Source organism: Xyrauchen texanus, chromosome 48 (assembly GCF_025860055.1).
Source record: "Xyrauchen texanus isolate HMW12.3.18 chromosome 48, RBS_HiC_50CHRs, whole genome shotgun sequence".
Taxonomy (NCBI): Eukaryota; Metazoa; Chordata; class Actinopteri; order Cypriniformes; family Catostomidae; genus Xyrauchen; species Xyrauchen texanus.
In genome coordinates this window covers 9,059,221-9,083,703 of record NC_068323.1, presented here as the reverse complement: position 1 = coordinate 9,083,703, position 24,483 = coordinate 9,059,221, and the positions used below count along the sequence as shown (strand labels likewise).

At 39.0% G+C, this 24,483-nt stretch overlaps 1 protein-coding gene across 3 annotated transcripts in view; it reads left to right on the top strand.

Moving 5' to 3' along the window:
* The window catches only part of LOC127639569 (guanine nucleotide-binding protein G(o) subunit alpha-like), a 43,156-nt gene that overhangs the window by 8,528 nt on the left and 10,145 nt on the right, over nt 1–24,483 (top strand). For all 3 annotated transcript variants that reach the window (XR_007969979.1, XM_052121646.1, XM_052121647.1), the window contains exons 4-6: nt 6,987–7,079; nt 9,238–9,398; nt 18,949–19,077. Coding sequence is in view for 2 of the 3 variants with exons in the window: in XM_052121646.1 (XP_051977606.1) it covers nt 6,987–7,079; nt 9,238–9,398; nt 18,949–19,077 (383 nt within the window). In the remaining variant the exon portion in view is untranslated. The remainder of the gene's footprint in view (nt 1–6,986; nt 7,080–9,237; nt 9,399–18,948; nt 19,078–24,483) is intronic.

Genomic DNA, 24,483 nt, shown 5'->3' with positions numbered 1-24,483 from the left:
ACAGCTAAAGTTGTGCTCATTAACTCCTCGGGGTGCTTTGTGGAAAAACAAAACTCCAGGGACTGATGAACAACGTTGATGACGTTCTTGTTAGGTGGTTAGTTTAACGAATTGAAAGATTTTAAGCTTAACAAAGCATGCAGTTGCACATTGTCTCTAACGTCAGGCTTGTAATATACAATTTTAACCTTAATAAATGTAAATTAAATGAGCTATCTAGTAAAATTTCTAGCTGTTTGCAATAACAGTTGCATCTTCTGTTTAGCACAGCAGGCATTGAATTGAATTAAATCATGGTTACGTTTGAAACCGATGGTGGACAATGACATAACGCCAGCGTTTTGTGTATGAAGGTACCTCCTTTATGTGACCCAACAAAGGTCTATAGATGATGAACGTTTCATTAGCCATGACACTACATATTTTGTGGTCAGCCGCCCTGGGATAAAACTGGTGACTGGAGACTCAATGTTTGTCTATTGCACCACGCTAGTTAATGATTCACAGTGGTTAATGGGCTAAATATTTTATGCACTTCATGATCTGTCTGCAGAACAGGAAGAAGATTACAGTCAGTTGCCGTATGCTAACATCTCCCATTGTTCAAGAAACATAATAAAGAGTTCCCTGAAGCTAGTGAAGGATTTGCTTGATTTTAAAATGGCTTGGATGTGCAGAAAAGCCATGTTAAATCATGTCTGGAGTTTGGTATACCCCAAGGCTCAGTACTCGGTAAAGTTAGATGTGCAATAGCCACTGTGGAAATGCTCTTTTTGTGCTTTTCTTTTTACAAAAACAAAAATTATTATTTTAAATGAGACTTTTTTTGGAATAATAATTTCAAATGTTATTATATATCACATACAGTATCATTTAATCATATAATATTTCATGTCTATTCTAGTTCTTCAGTTGGCATTACTGCCATAACATGTAGACTCTTTTAAACATGTAAACTTTTAAAATACTAGATATTTATTTATTTATTTATTTTTATATTGCACAGCTCTCTATATGTAAAATTGGACTTTTGGCTATTATTAGCACATCTTTACCCTACAAAGTGCTAATATAGTGTTTGAGAATGCACAACAAAGAACAAATTCTCCATTTCTAGTGCGACCTTGTTACTGTCAATAGATCATTCATCATTAGTCTACTTTTTCAGTTAAATGAAATTAAACCAGAATAATAATTTCACATAAACACTGCTATTTATCCATGTCAATGTTCCTGTTATCGGATTTTAAAGTAACATTTTCAGTTAAATTTTGGCCTACGTGCATTTTTTCTTTAGGCCGAAAACGTACTCGCTCGTGTATGCATGCTCATGCACAGACCCATAATTATGGCTAGTTTCACTTTGTTCACTAGCTTGCAGACAGATGCACAGTCTGTAATCAGGTTGGCCTTGGTTGACTTGGACATTGTGTCCCACAAGGTTAGATCGTTGATGTCAGAATGAGGCCAGGGAAGGGTGTGGTACGCTGTATGTGAATCATAAATGAAATGTGGGATGAATGGGGACATATCCTAACCAGACTGTCATTGGAGTGCCTTTTGTCCCTTTTCTTAATGTTTTTTCTTCTTCTCCTGATTTACTCACAGCGGCCCTAAACCACCTCTCACCTCATCTCTCTAATCCACAGGAAGTTGTATTGTCTTTCCTGTTCCTTCATTTGTTCTTGTCTTTCTTCTCCCCAAAAGCTGACACTCCTCATCAAAGTCCATATAAAGTCAAAATTTACATTTGATTTTCTTAATACTTCTGTCTTTACATGTTCCTGGTCTCATTGTGTACGGATACATCAGTGCACGTCATTCCAAAGAGAAACATTTATCTTGGTAATCTTTCGGCAAATATTAATAACCGCCTCTGAAACGACTTTAATTTTCCAGTCGCATGACACATATAGTATGACATACAAGTAATTTGGTTAATGAAGGCTATTTCGGCAATGAAATATAAAAAATTCAATCACAATATTCAATGCAGTAATTAATGGCAGTTAATGTAATAAAGTAGTTCTCCAAACTCAATGGCAAACTCTCATTCAGGGCATATTTCTTTCTGTTATGGAACAACCAATTTCAATGATCCAAACAATCAAAATCAAATCCCAACCTACTTTTTTGTCCTTGAATATTCGGGTTTACTCGGAAAGTTATTTAAAAATGCAATTGACTTGAATTCACCTCCGCTATAAGAAACATTCATTTCTGAGTTACAAGTCGTTTTACATTTTATGTGGTGTAACCATCTGGAATTTGGATTAATCTTTTATTATAATTTATTTGTATAAAATTAAGCAGCAAAATAATTTTGCATTCAAATAATAATAATAAAAAATTAAAAAATGAGTCCACCAAATCAAAGTCTGGTGGTTTAACCAATATTTAGGTAGCCAATTTGTGGTCATGTGACCAAAAAAAAATCATCAGCACTCGCTTCACTGTGTGTGTCACTCCGCTTGTGTTCCTGCTGTTCTAAACTAAAGTGTAAGAGCAGTGCAGATCTGTTAAGAGCTACTGTATAAGTGTCTCTTACATGGATTTTTTATTTTTGACATTACATATATGTTAGACAGCAGGTGGTGGCAAAATATCATTTTTGTATGTAATATGAGCAGTTGGTGACATGAAGTGAATCCGTTAGTCATTGATTACATAGAACATCACTCGTATTACTACTACTACACAACAACAGCTAGAAAATAGCTTTAAACGCCTTTAAATGAACAACTTCAGCATTACGGCTCATCACAGCTGAGAGACACAACAGACTGTTTAATTCCACAACTCATTACTCTTACTGGAGTTTCCACAAAGGAGAAAAAGTACTGTTTAAAATGGCGGAGGACATTGCGGTTTCTATAGTGAAATACTCTTTCACCGGCTACCGCGATATAGGAAGAATTACCCCCGCTAGGATGGTTATTTTTCCAATGAGAGAAAGCTGACAGCATCTCTGCTTGGGTGTGGCAACAGGTGATCACACACTCACCCTCTCTCAATCTCTCTCTCTCTCTCTCTCTCTCTCTCTCTCTCTCTCTCTCTCTCTCTCTCTCTCTCTCTCTCTCTCTCTCTCATACACAGACTCACGTCTATCCTTGTTTATGGAATAACTTGGTAGAAACAGTACAAGCCGTGATACTATTGAAGTGAAATTTTTGAATTACTAATGAATACTTGGACGCAACATTTATTTTGTACCAGCAACGGCAGATTCTGATCAGTCGCGTAAGAAAGTAGTTCCATGCACAAATGCGTTTTTATGACCGTACTCTAAAAAATGTAATGTACTTGTTCATTGAACTTTTGTATATAAGCAATATCACACTCGCAATCGTGCTATATGTCCCTAAATCAGCACTGATGTGATTACCTACAGCACTCGTCCTGTGGCCGGATCACAGCATTTTATTTATTTTATTGAAAAATATGTTTGAAAATGTTTTTGAAATGAATGATTAAGAAGCAAATATTTTTAATACGTAAAATATTTATTTTATTAAATTAGTATTTTAATACCTTTTTACTTGATGGTTACACCAGTTTACAAGTAATTAAATCATTTATTAATTTATTAATTCTTGGTAAAAAATTCTATAAATGTTTTTCAGAAATTCATGAAACAAACATGGACACAAATATACAATTTCTACAATCTTGACTCACATTTTTACAATAATTTCTCATTTTTTTCACCTTTTTGGACAACCTTATTTTTCACTGGCCATTTAACTTATGTCAGCTTTATTGCTGTGAATGCCAAAGCATTAACAATCATTGCACATACAACAGATGTACACACGTTCACACACAATTGAGGTATCAATGTAAATGGTTTGTGTTACTTTATAAGTAGTATCTGTGTCAAACTGTCAGTGTTCTACTGGTGATATTTTTCTCTGGCAAGACTTCACATAACACACAGCTGGCTTTCATTCTTGCATTTCCTTGACCTTACTATGACTCTTGTTTCTTTTGATGTAGTGTTAAGTTGATGTTCTCTTCTTGCAAGTGAGACATGAGGCTTTTGACTGCCTATCGAGGTGGTTTAGAATTTAGACTTGAGCCAAATAGAGTTTGTTATTTGTTGTCCTTTGACAACCGTTCAGAAGATGGTGTTGCCAGGAATCCTAGAAACCTCTTCTTTTAAGGGAGGCCAAGAGGTATTACATACATCGTCAACTAGCAAATTGTGCTCAATTGTGAGTGTCGCCACCTTGTGGACGCACTAATTAGTGCAAATAATTCCAAGTGCATGCACGTACTACACGTTCAGAGTATGCACGGTTAGAAAAATCTGGCTGCACGCGTTCAGTGCACAAGCAGTCTGCTGATGACAAAATAGCATCACGGGTCCCGTACCCAGACGCCTAGCGCTAGAGTCTGACCAAAGTGTACTCTGGGATTTATCCCTAACAGATCCACTCACACACAGCTTTATTGTTCTAAAGTGTATGATTCTCTCCTAAACGTTTCCTCCTGCAACGCTCTGCTGCACTTGTACATTTGTTTGCAACCACAGGAAATCAATAAAAGTACATAATCTAACAGAGCCACCGAACTTTCGGCCTGTACCCCCTAAAAACAACACAAAGGCTTTTTGTGCTCGCTCTACTGCTCGATCCTGGAATGCGGGTGTCTACGCTCCAGCAAACAATTGATTTTCATAAAGGGCAGGAATGTGTTTGTTTTGGGGAGAGAATCGAGCCGGCGAAAAGTGGGTAGCATTTTAGCGGTGCTCGACTAAGCCTGTTTAGAGGCGCACAAGCGGCATAAAGTGTTTGAGAGAGGAAGGATTTTAGCATTGCAGGCTTGGTCTGAATTTTTGAAGTGTATTTTATATTTCTGTGGTAAAGGTGAAAGGTCAGAGGTGTACTTTGTCTCTGCCTTGTGAATCCCATCTGATTTCTCTAACGGTCAGACACTTTGACCCCAGACACCCGGGTTTAGTGAAATAAAGGCAATGACTATGTTTACATGGACAACAGAAAGCAACTTATTGTGAAAAAGTGGCGTTCCTGTTTACAGGCACTGCATAAGCAGCATACGCTTTACTCAAGTATACTCAGTAAGCAGCTTTTTCCACACCAATGTAATTTCCCTGTGACAATTGTCTAAATAACCAATATGGCATCTGAGGAAGACTTTGCAATTTTATACTCTGTTGCTTCGCTTGATTCCCAGATATTCTAGAGTTGTTGCTGGGATTTTGTCCTTGATGTTTTATTGTGACCTGCAGCAGAATTGCACTGCAATAGTGGGGTTTCCCTCTTGTGTCAGACTCTGGGGTTCCCCCAATGTTCCAACGCATATATGCGAACTTGAGGGACAGTCGATATTTTACATCGGTTTGTATAAATTGGTATAGTTCATAGAGTAAGTGCTTTTCCCACTGTATTCCCAGAAATTATTAATTCTTTCTGCTGCGTCGAATTGTTAATGGGCCCATTCTTTGATGTTTGTTATCTGGTCCGTTCACGTGCATACGCACTCATCTTCGCCGCTTACACGTTTGCATGGCCACATAAGTGGCGCTCTTCGGGAAACCAAGGTGTGTTAAAATGCATTCTCTTAATCCCTTAAGCAGCGTCAGGAAAACTACGTTTTCATTTACATTTCAGAATGCTGTTTTCTTCAAAAACCCTGGAGTAAACCATTTTCTAAAGTGCATGTAAACGTGGTCAATGTCCATCTTTACAAAAATCGACAAAATGGCAAATTTGGCGCATATTTGACACTGACCGTTTTCACATGCAAATGAGCTCTGCGACAAATTGTCCATTGTGTCCAAAGGTTTGCTGCAGGTTCACCAATGCCGGTGAAGAGTTGTAAACATCTGGCTAACATTTGTGTTGAATCACAAGCTCATTTACATGTGAAAATAATGAGTGGCAAATTTGCAGCAACTTTAGATTTCTTGTAATTCCACCATTCCCCCATGTTGTGTTCCATTCTCTACAGAGTGTTTCCGCCTCCACAGGGTGGCTCAGGTGGTAGAGCGGGTCGGCCATTAATCACAGGGTTGGTGGTTTGATTCCCAGCCCACATGACTCAACATGCGGAAGTGTCCTTGGGCAAGACGCTGAACCCCAAGTTGCTCCCAATGTCAGGCTAGCACCTTGCATGGCTGCTCAGCCGTCATTGGTGTGTGAGTGTGTGTGAATGGGTGAATGAGTCCCATTGTAAAGTGCTTTGAAAACTGTTAGGGTTAAAAAAGCATTATATAAGTGCAGACCATTTACCATGTATGTAAAAGAAATATGGAGCAGTACCTTTTAAGAAATCCCAAAATTTCAATTATTTCAATTCCGCCTCATGAAGCAATCAACACGCTGTAATTCATAACCGCACAATCTCATTCAGTTGCAACCAAGCATTTGATCATATTATTCGCAATAATGCCGCCTGAGTGCAGACGCGTCCTGTCACTCAGAACATGAGACAATATGGACAAACAAAGCAGAAATAAATGATAAAGACCGATGACAGGAAGTGGACTTATTTGGTTAGACACGCGCACACACACACACACACACACACACACACAGACGATTTATTATATTCTATCAACAATGAATGCAAGGAATTTTTTTGATGTTTTTATCATTAGGAAATGATTTGTTTTTGGCACTTCAGATGGACAAAGAGAAAGATCTGAAACAAAACAATGAATAAGATGACGTTCCTCAGATCAAGTCACTCAAGAGAAACTTCAACAAACACTGGTTTCACTAAAGTTTTCACTGCTTTTTGAATGCCAATTTGAATCAAATGACAAATTGAAAAGTATTAAACATTAGAGCAGATTTGTTTGTTGGGACAACGCATGAGTAAATTGCATTAAATGTTAAGTGCGCCTAATGTTGCAGACACCTAGCTTAGAATATGAGCATCATAGATTTTTTTCCTCTTACGTACATTGTAACCTGTATTATTTCTTTAACCTTTAAATAATATAGCTTCTCTTTTTGCAGCCTGCAGTGTTGGATAACCTCATGACCTCCATGAAGTTTGTCCTACATGGAATGGGCGTCCTTAGAATCAACCTTTCCAACAGCAAGAACAAGGTCTGTTCCTGTGTCTCACTCTCATTGACCATCTGTTTGTGTATCTAAACTCTATCTTAACTAGATCATAGATAAGAAATAATTTTACCGCATTAATCTAGTGTTCAGTCTTGTGATTTTGTGCCAACTGTACAGCAACAAAATTACATTTTGATTGATTGCAACACTTTTATTGTCCACTAGGTGGCAGCAGCCTTTTAGATCCATGGACTTGCAAGACATGCAAGAAAGCGCACGCGCACACACACACACACACACACACACACGCACACACTCACACACACGCACACACACACAAAACCTGCCTGTCATTAGTGTGTTAGAATCCACCCTTAAATCCAACATATTCCAAAAGTGTCTTAGTCATTATCTTGTTCTGTCTGAACCCAATGTCATGATAAAGATTGTCTGCTTTGATTATTAAAAAGACCGTCATTACTGCTACCTCTTAACTACATGATATCAGGTCATGTGATTAATGCACCGAAACTCTTGTACTATAACTAGAGAAATCAACATTTTAGAGGATGATTGTTCTTTAATAACAGTGCTAGAGACATATCCGGCGGGTCATACAAGCAGACCATTTTCCTAGTAGTTCATTTTCTTGGTTGTGTGTGTGTGTGTGTGTGTTTGTGTTTAAGAATTGTGTTTGATGTATGTCCTTATAATACTTATCATATTTTCATGATAGTTATTGATCTTATCATATTTCCATAATCATATTTTTCATAATTTATATTTTAAATCTTGTAACTTTCTCTGCTATCCATAACCTTAACTTATTTTACTTTCCATTACCCTGACTTCCTCTAATTCCCATGACCATAACTTCCTTTATTTCCCATAACCCTGACTTCCTCCACTTCCCATAACCTTAACTTCCTCTACTTCCCATAACCTTAACTTCCTCCACTTCCCATGACCATAACTTCCTTTACTCCAAATTACCCTGACTTCCTCCACTTCCCATAACCTTAACTTCCTCCACTTCCCATAACCTTAACTTCCTCCACTTCTCATAACCTTAACTTCCTCTACTTCCCATAACCTTAAATTCCTCCACTTCCCATAACCTTAACTTCCTCTACTTCCCATGACCATAACTTCCTTTACTCCACATTACCCTGACTTCCTCCACTTCCCATAACCTTAACTTCCTCTACTTCCCATAACCTTAACTTCCTCCACTTCCCATAACCTTAACTTCCTCTACTTCCCATAACATTAACTTCCTCTACTTCCCATAACCTTAACTTCCTCTACTTCCCATAAGCTTAACTTCCTCCACTTCCCATAACATTAACTTCCTTTACTCCACATTACCCTGACTTCCTCTACTTCCCATAACCTTGACTTCCTCTACTTCCCATAACCTTAACTTCCTCTACTTCCCATAACCTTAACTTCCTCTACTTCCCATGACCATAACTTCCTTTACTTCCCATTACCCTGACTTAATTTACTTCCCATTACTCTAACCTCCTCTACTTCCCATAACCATAACTTCCTTTATTCCACATTACCCTGACTTCCTCTACTTCCCATAACCTTAACTTCCTCTACTTCCCATAACCTTAACTTCCTCTACTTCCCATAACCTTAACTTCCTCCACTTCCCATAACCTTAACTTCCTCCACTTCCCATGACCATAACTTCCTCTACTTCCCATGACCTTAACTTCCTCCACTTCCCATGACCTTAACATACTTTATTTCCCATAACCCTGACTTCCTCTACTTCCCAAGACCATAACTTAATTTACTTCCCATTACTCTAACCTCCACTACTTTCCATAACTCTAAATTCCTGCACTCTAACTGCCTGTAATTCCCATAATCCTGACTTTCTGTACTTTCCATTACCCTTACTTCCTATACTTCCTATAACCATAACTTCCTCTACTTTCCACAACCCTGAATTCCTTTTGTCCCATAACCAAAAGCTTTTCTACTTCCCATAATACTGACTTCCTGTACTTCCTATAATTTCTAACTTCCTGTAATCCACATAACCCTTACTTTCTATACTTCATATAACCCTAACTTCCACTACTTCCTGTAACCCTAACTTCCTCTAATCCTCACTGCTTAGACCAGACCCAACAGCTAATATACAAATTATGTATTTATGCATTATTGTGTGGTGTTTATCCAGGTCCACGCCCACTCTGTGCTCTCGTGTGGCCGTTGCTTTGATGAAGACCAGGTGCTGTTCCCGTTTATTGGCCACGCTCTCTGTTGTTTGTGGGCGGATCAGGGGGTGCGGTCTGCAGCAGCACGCGGATATGAATACGAACTCAATGACTCTGCATTATAGTGAGTAACATTTATAATTATTCTCTAATAGCTAATTAGTCACCATCTCTAATTATTAATTAGTCCATAACACAGTTGTAATTTACAGTTTTATTTATTTCGTTATTTTATTCAATGTAGTCTGTAATTTACCTGCAATTGTCACCATGAAGAACACACACTGTAGACCAAGAAATCAGTTCCTTGAATTCAAGTCCTTAATATTATAATATTAGACCAAAGTTTTTTACTTCAGCTCCCAGGACTCAAATCATTTTAGACTTCATGAATTACATTTTTTTATGATTGTCTTTGGAGTGATGTCTGATAAGTGGTGGATCAACTGGTCGTGATTTATAATTTTACCCTTAATTGGCACCCTGAAAGCTTTGCATCTCATTTGAATAAATTTAACCAATTTAAAATTGGCCAAGCATGATCTAAAAGTGGGCATGAATGTTTATTTTTTTCTGTTCTAACTGGTCATTTGGCATGGGTGATGACCTTCGTAATTTTCCCAGTATTCCGTCAACGTTCCACGTTAAGTGAGGAATTTTGCACGCTCTCTTAAGTGGAACCATTGCTTGTTTGTCGTACATGGCTCTCAGATTTGCATGAACTTAACTAAATATTTTCTGATTCCAGTTTTGTAGTCAGTCTCTCAAACTCTCTAGCATCACCAATAGTTGAACATTTCACTTGGGCTTTTGTATAATTTCTCGTTCAATTTCTCGTATAACTCGCCCAGAACAGAATCACCTAGTTTCAGCCATTCTTCAGAAAATTTGGAAACCAAATTTGACTAGATTTAGTCCCATACTCTAAAACCAATGACAACAAAGAACCACACTTTTCTTACAGTGGAAGTGGATGGTGATTGGTCCCCTTTTGAATTCAAATTTTTGGGTGAACTACCCCTTTAAGACTTTTGGGTACATATTAACTTGTTTACCACCTTAAGGCTCAATCCTGAAGTTTAATTGTAATTATGACACAAAATATTTAAAAATGGCCCTTCCTGCAGTTTCTCTAGTATCTATGTGGGAGCACAGGAACTAATATGCAACTGCCTCATCAGCTCTCCGTATCTTGAGCCATAATGACCACTGATCTGTGACTCGGTCCGACACTCCCACTGTGAATAATAGCTAATTAACCAGATATTCAAATGAAAAAATCATGCAATTATGTGTGTGTGTGCAAAGGAAAACCAAAACACCAGGAGGGTGATTATTTAAATGAAGCTGAGAGGGTCACCCGTGTCGCCGACATGTGGTGTGTGTCACAGCGAATGAACCTTAAATGCCGCAGCAAGGTGTGTGTGTGTGTGTGTGTGTGTGTGTGTGTGTGTGTGTGTGTGTGTGTGTGTGTGTGTGTGGTAACTCTTAAACGGCAATTACAAAGCAGTCAAACCTCAAAGCCTGGAGCCAGTGCCAGCTATGTTTGCAACAGTGCATGCTGGGACATCACCCACCACACAGGAAGGCACATGTAGGTTTGACATGATAACATGTCTCTTTGATTAGCACGCAGGTCACCTAAAGTAGGTTGGCGATAATGAGAAAACGATGGAAGCAAGAAAGATGTGTGGCACTATATACAATTTCAGTTGTCCATACCGAATGCGTTTGACATTAAAGCCCACACATAGCACCTCCACTTAATTCCCACACACATCAAATTACTGTCATCTTTAAATTGTCATCATGTAGTTCCAAACCAATTTGATTTTCAATCTTTTGTGGAACATAAAAAGTGATATTAGGCCGAATGTGAGTATCTCCGATACATTTTATAGTTTCTTTGTAGTGCAAAATCTGCAGCTTTGGAATGCTTAATTTTAATCTTAGCCTCTGACGAAGTTCTTGAACATTTTTGGTCTTTCATTCTTCCTTTGAGCACATGAAGAGAAGTACAATGTAAATGATTGGTGACGTGAATTTTTAAATCACTCATATTACTGCAAGTGCTTGCTTTGATTAAGGCTGTACTAGTTCCTTTAATTCAACCTAAACTTGTTTTTCGTGCTGAACCATTGATGTGTGCAACTTTTGTTTTCTTTTCCAGGCAAAACATTCAAAATGTAATGCATATGCTTGCTTTGTGATGTACAATTTCCTTTAAAGGGGTCATGACATGAGGAATCAATCTTCCTCTTCATTGTGATGTCACACTATGGTCAACATTTGTATCTGATCAGCATTTATTGTCAAGTCTTAGAGACGCGGCACCAAAACCAAGTGTTTCTGACATGGGGTCAGAATGAAGGTGGAAAATTATTTTCAAATATGCCCTTTTTTTTTTTTTTTTTGTGAATCTCAAGGAACACATTAAAATAATTTTAAAAAGGCACATCATGACCCCTTTACTTCTTGCTGAAATATATATATATATAGATATATAGATATATATACACACACACAAAGACAAAGATCCCCCATTTAGCCTTAACAGACTGTAGGGGCAAGTGCTGTTAGCGAGCACCTATGAAGGCCGGAACGGTACAAGAGGGGGTGGGTGGCCAGCACCACGCCCGACCACCTTTGTCTCCCCAGTGGCGATGTTTTACACACCGCATCAGGTACTCATTTTAGGCTGAGTCGACCTAAGGGAGGCCCAGGACCGGTTCAGATAATCATCACTGGTGTTGGCCATGAGCGGGAATCGAACTCTGGTCGCCAGGTTCGTAGCGCAGCACGCTAACCTCTACACTACCACTCCACATACACATGTACATATACATATACACACACATATACACACACACATATATACACACATATGCATACACACATATAAACACATATATACATGCATACATACACACATATATATATATATATACATATATACACACACACACACACACACACACACATATATACATATATATACACACGCATATACACACATACACACATATACACACATATATATATATTCACACATATATACACACACACATATATATATATATATATATATATATATATATATATATATATATATATAATTTGTGTATATGTGTATATATATATATATATATATATACACATATACACAAATTTATATATATACACACATATATACATATATATTCCCACGCATATACACACATACACATATACACACATATATATATATATACACTCACCTAAAGGATTATTAGGAACACCATACTAATACTGTGTTTGACCCCCTTTCGCCTTCAGAACTGCCTTAATTCTACGTGGCATTGATTCAACAAGGTGCTGAAAGCATTCTTTAGAAATGTTGGCCCATATTGTTAGGATAGCATCTTGCAGTTGATGGAGATTTGTGGGATGCACATCCAGGGCACGAAGCTCCTGTTCCACCACATCCCAAAGATGCTCTATTGGGTTGAGATCTGGTGACTGTGGGGGCCATTTTAGTACAGTGAACTCATTGTCATGTTCAAGAAACCAATTTGTAATGATTCGAGCTTTGTGACATGGTGCATTATCCTGCTGGAAGTAGCCATCAGAGGATGGGTACATGGTGGCCATAAAGGGATGGACATGGTCAGAAACAATGCTCAGGTAGGCCGTGGCATTTAAACGATGCCCAATTGGCACTAAGGGGCCTAAAGTGTGCCAAGAAAACATCCCCCACACCATTACACCACCACCACCACTGCACAGTGGTAACAAGGCATGATGGATCCATGTTCTCATTCTGTTTACGCCAAATTCTGACTCTACCATCTGAATGTCTGAACAGAAATCGAGACTCATCAGACCAGGCAACATTTTTCCAGTCTTCAACTGTCCAATTTTGGTGAGCTCTTGCAAATTGTAGCCTCTTTTTCCTATTTGTAGTGGAGATGAGTGGTACCCGGTGGGGTCTTCTGCTGTTGTAGCCCATCCGCCTCAAGGTTGTGCGTGTTGTGGCTTCACAAATGCTTTGCTGCATACCTCGGTTGTAACGAGTGGTTATTTCAGGCAAAGTTGCTCTTCTATCAGCTTGAATCAGTCGGCCCATTCTCCTCTGACCTCTAGCATCAACAAGGCATTTTCAGCCCACAGGACTGCCGCATACTGGATGTTTTTCCCTTTTCACACCATTCTTTGTAAACCCTAGAAATGGTTGTGCGTGAAAATCCCAGTAACTGAGCAGATCGTGAAATACTCAGACCGGCCCGTCTGGCACCAACAACCATGCCACGCTCAAAATTGCTTAAATCACCTTTCTTTCCCATTCTGACATTCAGTTTGGAGTTCAGGAGATTGTCTTGACCAGGACCACACCCCTAAATGCATTGAAGCAACTGCCATGTGATTGGTTGATTAGATAATTGCATTAATGAGAAATTGAACAGGTGTTCCTAATAATCCTTTAGGTGAGTGTATATATTCACACACATATACACACATATATACCTACATACATACACACATATATATATGATAAATTCTATATAAGAGAATGTCAGAACGCTCAGTCAACGTTATCATTTGTGACACAATCGCACAATCAGCAATCGCAATAGACCGAAATAAATGACTGTATAAACCTGTGTGCGTGTGTCTGTGTGAATTTCAGTGACAGGTTTTCCTACACCCATATGGCCCCTGGGGCCACGGGACCCCTCCAAACACTTTAGTCAATAACATAGTCAATAACACACTTGTCACCTGGAGCAACTAACTTATCACCATGACGCTGATTCGGGTTGCATTTAGATGAGCGTTTACTAAAAATAAAAAAGCACACATACATAACACATAATAGAGATATTCATTGGTAAAAGTACTAAAAGCACAAACAATGTATGGCTTTAGTTACACTGCAAAATATCTGGTATTTTTGACACAAGACTTGTTGTTTCAGAGAATATATCTTAAATATATATCATGCACAATTCTCTGGATGTTTGGCCATTTTCTCAGTGGACAACATGGCAAAAATATGGATTTGCGTGAAGGATTTAACACAACTCGTTCTGTGTCAGATATCAGTGAATAAACGGCATTAGGTTAACGTGTAAATCCAGTCTAAATGTAGATGTGGTTGCCTTTTTTCTAGCTTTCTGAGGAGACCCAGAAACTTAATAAGGTCTATGGAGTTTTTCATGACGTATCTGCAGGACTCCATCAACCACACACACACACACACACACACACACACATTCTCTTGTTAAAGGTCAGATTTATCAGATGGCATTTCCTCTTCGCAGACCAGGTGGGAGCTCCTCACCTGTTCATGCCCATCTCTCTAAATCTATTTTGTGTTCATCTCTCTGAAGCGCCATTTTCATTTGCGATTCCTCTCTACTGAAATGAATTCACGAAACCCTGACCCTAAAAGCCTGACCCACATCTTTTCTCTAAATTCAATTGTGCGGAAAAAACATACCATAAATGTCATTTCTAACAGAAATAGAGCGAGAAAAGAGCATACAGTGGAAAGGATGCTTTTGAGAGGTCAAACTGGTGTCAAAATCAATCCAAGAGTTAATAAACTATAAATTCAGTGTTCAGGATCGTATATGAAATATTGTAAGAGTGGTGTTTTCACAAAGTGAATACTTCAATACTGTATATCCCATGAAACCCTGCTTATATGTTATATGCTAAAAGGCAATTTCACCCTGAAATTAGTACAGAAGTCCTATAAAAATCGAATAGCTATTTACTTTTTTGGAGAAACTTTCCTAGTACTGGTGGCTGGTCCCCCTCCTCGCTTCTCCCCTCCTGTGTTAGAAAGCGGTAGAGAGTTAGACAGATTCAGAACGACAGGGCCTTTGGTTCCTGCTGGGATTTGAAGGCCAATAGCGACAGGAAGTTGCATCTAGATGCACGTATCGGCATGTCTGTCATATGCACCCAGACACGCTTAAAGAAACAAACCTCACACACGTGGAAGTCTCCGATCCGGTCTGAGGTGCCTGCAGTGCTGTGTTTGTATCTCCCCCAGAGTGTGAACCGTGGCCTGGGGGGTTTACAAGTTCAGACTCGGCTGGAATGCCAAGGAATCGCATTGCCACTGAAGAGAAAGTGTGATATTGTCTGTCAGTATGATTGCCACTAAATCCAGAAATAATCTTTATGTAAGTGCGCAAGCACAGTGCAAATTCTAGGCCAACACATTGCAAGTAAGTGATCCCATTGTACGTACATGAGCGTTGAAAGAAAGTCCTTTTTTACCTCCTGAATGAACTAAAGCATCCTCGGCAAATGAAGCCTAAAGCGTAAACAACATGCGGCATCGTTTTAAAATGAGTTGGTTGAGGAAAATAAAGAACGTCACGTCATGTTTTAACAATCATCAACACTTTTCGTCTAGCCAAATTCTCCTTGGTCAAGAATTTCAGGGACGTGGCAAATAGGAAATATCTCACCAAATGAACAACTTGGTGAAAAAAAAAAAACCTTTTGTCATAACTTTTATGCAACCTAAAAGTAGGAGGTTCGCCCAGTAAAGATAAATGAGCCTTTACCGTGCTTTCTTGTGGTGGTACCATTGTATGAATATTCTTTGCGTTCTTGCCTTACCAATAACGAACCTCAGTCCTCAATGGTGTGATGGTTCCCATCAAATGTCTCTGTCATTGAATCAGATTAGTTATTACTCTGATAGCTAGCTATAAGCATTTTGACCCCCTGGCATGTCGACATTAGCTTTCTAAGCAAGATTCTCTTCAAACTTTTGCTCTGCCTTGATTATACTTGACCTCAAAGAGAAAACTGCCCATGCAATAAATCAGTTTACGCATATGGCCTCTATAGCGCCCCTTGTGGCAACATTTACGCATTTGGCAGAAGCTTTTATCCAAAGCGACTTACAGTGCACTTATTACAGGGACAATCCCCCCGGAGCAACCTGGAGTTAAGTGCCTTGCTCAAGGACACAATGGTGGTGGCTGTGGGGATCGAACCAGCAACCTTCTCATTACCAGTTATGTGCTTTAGCCCACTACATGTACATGTACATGTACAGGTACATGTATGTGGGAGTGGAGCAACATGTATGTGCATTGCATTTTGAGTGCGCTTTGATAAGTTTCGGAGCACAATGATTTAACTTTATTTAACTTAGCAGGGCCGGATCTAGGGGGTTGCTGGGGTGGGATTTGAACCCCCAAAAATTATCCCTATACCCCCACCCCCAAAGTGCAAGTGAAGATCTTGGCATCATGGCGCTATCCACAACCCTAATGCGAATGTGCTGGAGAAACACTCATGCAACAACATCAGAAACACTGGCATGCACGGAAGACACACTTGCGCAAATGCACCCCCACCACTCAATGCCAGTGCGTCGTTGTTTATTGCCCCCCTAATGTTACATTTCTCAATCCAGGCTGTAGCGTAGCTTGAAGTGTAAACAATACGCAACATTGTTTTAAAATAAGTTGGTTGAGGAAAATAAATACTGTAAATAAAGAACGTTATGTCATGGTTTACCAATCATCTTATCTCCTAGGTCAAGAATTTCAGGGATGCACGCAATTAGGAAATATATCACCAATTTAACACCAACGTTTAGTAAACTATAATTAGGCTGTTTGACCATTGTATGAATATTCCGTGTGTTCTTGCCTTACCAAAAACAACCTCAGTACTCAAGGGGGCGATAGTTCCCATCAAATCTCTCTTTCATAAAATTGGATGTGATGTTACTCTGGTAGCTAGCTACAGTATAAGCATTACCACTGGCATGTCAACAGTAACTAACATTACCTTACTAAGCAAGATTCTCTTCAAACTGTTGCTCCGTCTTGATTGTACTTGACCTCAAAAAGAAAACTGGCCGTACAAGAAATCAGTTTACGCATATGGCCTCTATAGCGCCCTTTGTGATTCATTGCAGAGTGCAATGACGTTTGATATCAAGCTTGCGTAGCTAGAAGCATCAGCGATTTACGCACTTTCATAGTGTTTTGGGCGTAAGGCCAAAGGACTAACTAATTACCGCTACCCTTTGAAAATGTGAATGTACAATTGGAATGATAAAATGGTGTTATCAGTTCAGAAAAGATGGCATACACACTTATTGCTTCAAAACTCTGTGCATGTGTGTTTGGCTAATTCTCTCTCCTGGGTGTTTGGCAAACACTGCGAGGTGTGTATATCGTGTACTGCGCACTCTCCCGGATAATCCCTCTCTGTAACGCATTCCCCTACAGATTGCCTTATACTGAATAACTCTACTGTTTTATATTCATGAGGGCAATTAGCATATGGCGCATGCTCCCCCAAGGCTAGTCTTATCGCTAGTGCAGCCATAAACTGCAATCAGAGGTAAAGCCGCTTACCTAGACAATGCAAGATGGCCCATAAGGACAGACCTTATTACTGGAGAGTAGGTGAAGAGACATGTTCACGAGCCCCGTTTCCAACGACAAGGTCCTGAGGCGGCACCCGATCTGGAACGGTCCCTAAAATGTGATGGTCTTGTAACAAGGTTCGCTAACATCAGAGATCGGAATGCACGAAAACGTTTACACCAGTTAAGGTTTTCAGAATATCAACAACAAACTCCATTTGGCAAGGTGCAAAAGAACTACGTGGTGCAAAAGAACTACGTTGTGCAAAAATAGATTGCCCCCATTATAACAATAATCTACACTGGAAACGGTAGATGCAGCAATATGTAGCCCGCTCAGTTGACCGACATCGTGTTGCTATACATACGTCGTATTGCAAGCCTGATCTCATGAAAATTATGTGACACTGGTGACATTTTTGCTAAATAATATGACGTAGTTGTACCGCTTTTCAGAAGGGAAATGTCCCACTGTATGCTAAAAGTTAAATGTTCTCTCAAACAGATGAGGTTTTTAAAGTTAATGCTTTATTGAGATTTAAATGAACAAAACTGACCTCCCTACACTAATCCTGAAACCTAAACCTAACCGATACTGTCAGAAAAAGCAAATGTGAGTCGCACGTTATTTTTGGTGCTTCTATGTTACTATCGTGCTCTTCAAGACTCGTACACCGGTCCTTTGCGTTATAAGTGCAAAGCTCTATCAGTTGAGCTACCGTGCAAATTGATCGCTCTCGAGCAAGCTTGTCAATTAAGTTGGTTATGTAATGCAAATGAATGTAAAAGTGTTGTGATGTCATAACATAGCAGCGAAAAGTAAGTGTTTATGAACTGATTTTCTGCCATTTACTTGTGATTTTTGTGAAAATGTATAAAATGTATTGTTGTTGTAGTGCCTCTAGTGGTCAGTTTCATTTTCATGAACCACGAAAAATGTAGGTATAGTAACGTTATTCTATGAGACCAGGTCGCTCGCTGCACAGCAGCTCTTGCCACTTTGTTCACCATCTGCCTAAAATAAAAGAATTTAAAATACAGGATGTGTGAATTTATTGCTTTGAAGTTTATTTATTATACATTTCAATTATTTCTGACCGTTGCATCAGAACATCTTGTGATTGCATATAGAGACTGGATCAAATTACTTTGGCTGTTAAAAAAACATTCTCAAAACAAAGACAGTGCTGCGGCCTATTTGTTTGTAGACCGGTTATAATTGCAGAAAAATACTGTATAATTTATTATACCTTCTATATATCTTTTTCCCTCTTTCTCTCAGTTTTTTCGAGAATATAGGTCGGATCATTGCCCCTGACTACATGCCAACAGAGACGGATGTTTTGAGAGTCCGATTGAGGACTACAGGTGTGATCGAGACTCAGTTCAAAGTGAAACACCTGGTCTTCAGGTAAAAATTCTCTTTATCGTTACTGTTGCACAGTTGTATGACGTGGAGAAAGTTTTAAGTCATGCAAATATTACGATTGTCGTTGCAGGTAGACTGTAAACCGTTCTCATTATAGTCTTCTGTGAATCGTCAAACAGATGTTTGTCCCTGCTTACAAAAAAATGCTTTAACAAACTCAACGTGATTTGCTGGCTTCCCAGCATGGTCAAGCTGGCCTGTTTTGATGGTAAGGCTCGGAGACCTACTAAACGACCCGCTGAACCAGCTAAACACCAGCTTGGCAGGGGCTAGCTGGTTAAAGCTGGTTAAAGTTCCTTTTTCCTCTAAACAATGCTAAAATAGTTAGCTGGTCTCTCAGGCTGGTTAGACTGGTCTGTTTTGATGGTTTTGAGCACTTAATCCTTTATCCATGGTCAGACTGGGAGCCAATCTTAAATCAGCTAAGACCAGCAAATCATCTGATGCTGGTTTAAGTTCCTCTTTTCTCTGAAACCAACATAAGGTAAATTAGCTGGTCTCCATTGCTGGTTAGGCTGGTCTGTTTTGATGGTTTTAGGTGGTTTTAGGCACTTTGAAGCTGGTCCAACTGGGAGCTTAGCTTAAGCCGGCTAAGACCAGTAAACTACCCATTGAGCTCCTCTTTCCACTAAATCAGCTGAAGGTGGTAATCTGTACTCTAGGCTAGAAAATGGTTTGGCTGGTCTGTTTTTATGGTTTTAGACAGATTTTGGGCACTTGTCAGCTGGTCAGGCTGCTCACCGACCGGCTAAACAAGCTAAATACCAGTTTTCCCAGGCTGAGAGACTAGCTAGACCAGCTTAAACCATCTAAGACCAGCAAAACATCAGAAGCTTGTTTTAGTTCCTCTTACATTTACATTTACATTTATGCATTTGGCAGACGCTTTTATCCAAAGCGACTTACAGTGCAATTATTACAGGGACAATCCCCTCGGAACAACCTGGAGTTAAGTGCCTTGCTCAAGGACAGAATGGTGGTGGTGCTTTAGCCACTACGCCACCACCACTCCCAATCACTCTTTAATCTAAAGCAGCCTAATGTTAGTTAGCAGGTTAGGCTGGTCTGTTTTGATGGTTTTAGAGGGGTTTGGGGCATCTAGTTAGGTTGGGAGACCAGCTTAAAACAACTTAAACTCCAGAATATAGGCTGGTTTAAGCTGGTCTTTCCAGCTGGATTGGCTCATGTGTCTTCTTTACATAAATGAAAAGAGCCACGTTTAACCACAACTCGAGGGCATCACTCAGGGAAATTGATCATGGATGGTTGGCAATGGCAGATTCCCCAATAAAATGAACAATTCTTCATGCTGACCTTGTCAAAATGGGCGACATTTTCCATCTGGCTATCTTACGAAACGTCATCTTCGCATTACGTTCTGAAGCATCGTTCCATACATCAATATCTTAACTGGCATTATCAGCAACAAGCATGCGTTCAGCTTTGACTGTTTCTACTCATTTGGATGCAAGACTTGTTTTGATACATATAATTAGTTTAGTGCTTGTTGCTTGCTGTGATGTCTTGCCTTAAGTCTAAACTAAAATATGTAGAAACAAGAGACACAAACAACTGCTAACCTGCAGGTATGTGGTAATTGGAGTCTACGTTTAGTTAAACATCTGATTACAGGTTCATATGTACTACCAGTAAAGGTTTGTATATGAACGATCAGTCTGTTAACTTGGATAACTATGCACAGTTACAGTACAAAATGACACTTGTTCTTCAAACTGTCGAAGAACTTTTCCCAGCATGCCCATTGTCCTCTCGAGTTTCATCACATGCAAACATAGGATAACCAATAAAACTATTGGATGGTTTCATGAGAAATGTGAGTAATTTTCTGCTTGGCAGCTTTTACCAGCCATTTGAATGTTAATGGAGACATTTGAAGTTATGAGATGCCATAGACTCTTTCAGATTGCACACAAAGATGAGCGTTGTGTGGCATTTGGTGGAAAGCAACTGTCTTTTTAAATTCTATCATTCACCTTTTCTTCGAATCTTTCTGCCTAGAGAGTCTGATCATTTATTGACTTCCGTTGAGGTGCTTTTCCAATAGCGTTTTAAATTGCTTTACTTTGCATAATTATGAATCAAATGTCTGTGGCTTTCATGACAGTTATTCATAAAGGCACATCTTCAAACAAGATGTCTTCACTTAAAATATTGGTCATTGTTTTTGTCAATGTTTGAAATACCCAGTTGGAGGTGTTTAGACATATTGTATCTTTCATAATCCTTGGCACGTCTCTATTTTTTTTATATTACTAATATAAAATAATAATACTGTTCATATTGTGGCAATAGACAAGTAATGCATTTAGACAAAACAAAAAGTGGCTTTAAAACTGATATATATTATGGTGTACTGTTTGTACTGTATATATATATATATAGATATATATATATATATATATATATATATATATATATATATATATATATATATATATACAGTATATAATTGAACAGAACCCTTTTATTGGCCAACTTCCCTCTACTCTATTTTTATTAGGGCTATCAATCGATTACATTTTTTATTAAAAGTATAAAGCCCCTCAAATAACAATAATTTAATATTTAATGATCAGTTAATTATAAAAATGTATTTAAATAAATATATATTATAAAAATAATAATTCAGATAATTAAAATGCATTATTGTGGCAAGAAAAGTTGCTTTAGAAGGCAATATATTTATATAATGTTATTGTATAGAAGCCTATCATTGGCCTGCAGTCCACAGCAACCCATTTTGCAATTGAATTTGTCAATCTGTCAGAGATATATTTATTATAGAATTGCGCTCCGTCCCGTTGTGTTTGAATGCAAGAATGCATTCTCATCTTGTGCTATTGCTGGTGTCAAGCATGCCGAGTGTGGTTTGTTCTCTGTTCACCTGAGCACTGCCTATAAAGCTGGAGTTTCACTTACTGCCCCCTGCTGAAAACAGGTGGAACTTCAAGCTTGAATTGCTCCGATTGTAGGAATGTTCCTTATTATGGTCCGGGGTCCGTGATTAATTTCTTTAATTTGTGTTAACACATCATTTGTATTTTTTTTTTTATGATTAATAGCACTGAATTAACGCATTAAATCGACAGCCCAAATTTTTATTTGTAAGTCTATGTTCTCATGCGCCAGACGGATGCTTTTTTATCATTTCACTTTGGTTGGAAAGTATAAAAACTTTGGGTTTTACAGATTGATAAGTGTTAGCATGTAGCTTGGCATTGGTAGCATGTTGCTAACATGTATTAGCATGTAGCTTGGCATTGGTAGCATGTTGCTAACATGTTTTAGCATGTAGCTAGGCGTTGCTAACATGTTTTAGCATGTAGCTAGGCATTGTTAACATGTTTTAGCATGTAGCAAGGCGTTGCTAACATGTTTTAGCATGTAGCTAGTCTTTGTTAACATGTTTTAGCATGTAGCTAGGCTTTGCTAACATGTTTTAGCATGTAGCTAGGCGTTGCTAACATGTTTTAGCATGTAGCTAGGCGTTGCTAGCTTGTTGTGTTTTGTGCTCGGTCCAGCTATTTGTCTTTCAGTACAAAAGCGTGTCTGTGTAGTGCAGTCTTGATTGTGTGATGGGGGCGTGTTGCTTGTACAGCTGTTACGCTGACTGCCCCCTACTGCATCAAGGTGGCACTTCTAACTTAAATTGTGCCAATGGCAGAAGAAATCCTTATTATTGAATTAGGGACTATTACCAGAACACCCTGGCAACTCGAAAAAAAAGATTCAAAACAGCTAAGAGACTGCATGGCAACTGCAAAGCAATGTCCTGGCAACCACCCACTGTACCAACATGAAGATTTCCTCAAGCACCATTCATATTTTGTTCAGAAAATATTTTATTCTTCTTTGTTTAATGTTGTTCAAAGATTTGATCTTCAAAATATTGTATGCAACGATTCTCATAATTGCATCAAATTCAGTGTATATCATAATTCTCTGTCTGTCATGAAGAATCATTCTCCGAACATACACACAATCTGATCCCTCTATCTGCAAAATCTGTCTGAATAAAACCCAGCGGTAATTTAACTGATCCCCGTCAGGAAATGAAGAAGGAGGGAGAATGCTAAGAAAGCCTCTGGGGACTGGATCATACATAATCTGAAGACACAAGTCAAATTGAATATAAATGCAATCACAATGGATTAAAGAGATAATGTTTAAAGGGGTAGTTCACGCAAAAATGAAATTTCTATCATTATTTTACTCAATGAAAGTAAATGGTGACAGACTAACATCTCCTTTTGTGTTCCACAGAATTATTTTTGGTTATTTGAAATCTCTTTAGATTTCTCCTTGAGTTAATTGATGGGGTCTAGAATGACAACTTATTGTCAATCCTCTCTTCATGCTCGACTGATCAGACTTATCGCAGCACTTCAAACGTGTCCTGTGCCGAATCTTTAAGATCGTATCACTGGATTCACATGGTTGCAGCATTTCAATGCTTTCATTGCATTTACTGTGCGTTGTGATTAAACTCAATACTTCTATTCATAGGAAATCCGAGATTGTCGATTTGTCTTTGTACTGACTGAAATGAATGAATCCCAGCTCCCAAATTTGGGAGATTTTCTACTTCTCTTTGTATTCCCTAACATTTGCACCCAACCAATGGTGTGAGTTTGGGGTGGGTCTGTCTGATTGTTTAACCAATGACAGACATGGGAGTGTTCAAGACAACCTGTTAGAAAATGATACTTTTTGGGGCCTGGGTAGCTCAACGAGTAAAGACGCTGACTACCACCACTGGAGTCCCGAGTTTGAATCCAGGGTGTGCTGAGTGACTCCAGCCAGGTCTCCTAAGCAACCAAATTGGCCCGGTAGCTAGGGAGGGTGGAGTCACATGGGGTAACCTCCTTGTGGTCGCTATAATGTGGTTCTCGCTCTCGGTGGGGCACGTGGGGAGTTGTGCGTGGATGCCGTGGAGAATAGCGTGAAGCCTCCACACACACTAGGTCTCCGTGGTAACGTGCTCAACAAGCCACATTATAAGATGCGCCTTGATGGTCTCAGACATGGAGGCAACTGAGATTCATCCTCCGCCACCCTGATTGATGTCACTACACCACCACGAGGACTTAGAGCGCATTGGGAATTGGGCATTCTAAATTGGGGAGAAAAAGGGGAGAACATCAAAAAAGAAAACAATAATTTTTGCAATTCCGTTTGGTGACCACAATATCACAGATATGGCATGCTTCAGCTGTAAATAATCCTCAATGCTGTTTCTTCTGGCTATATGTAAATGTTATACAATAGATTTAAATATTAATGTTGCGTTGTTAGTCCTTGCCAATGCATTGTTTAGTTCCATTGTGTTTTCTAACATGTGTTATTCATGTGGCCAAATGTTCCTAA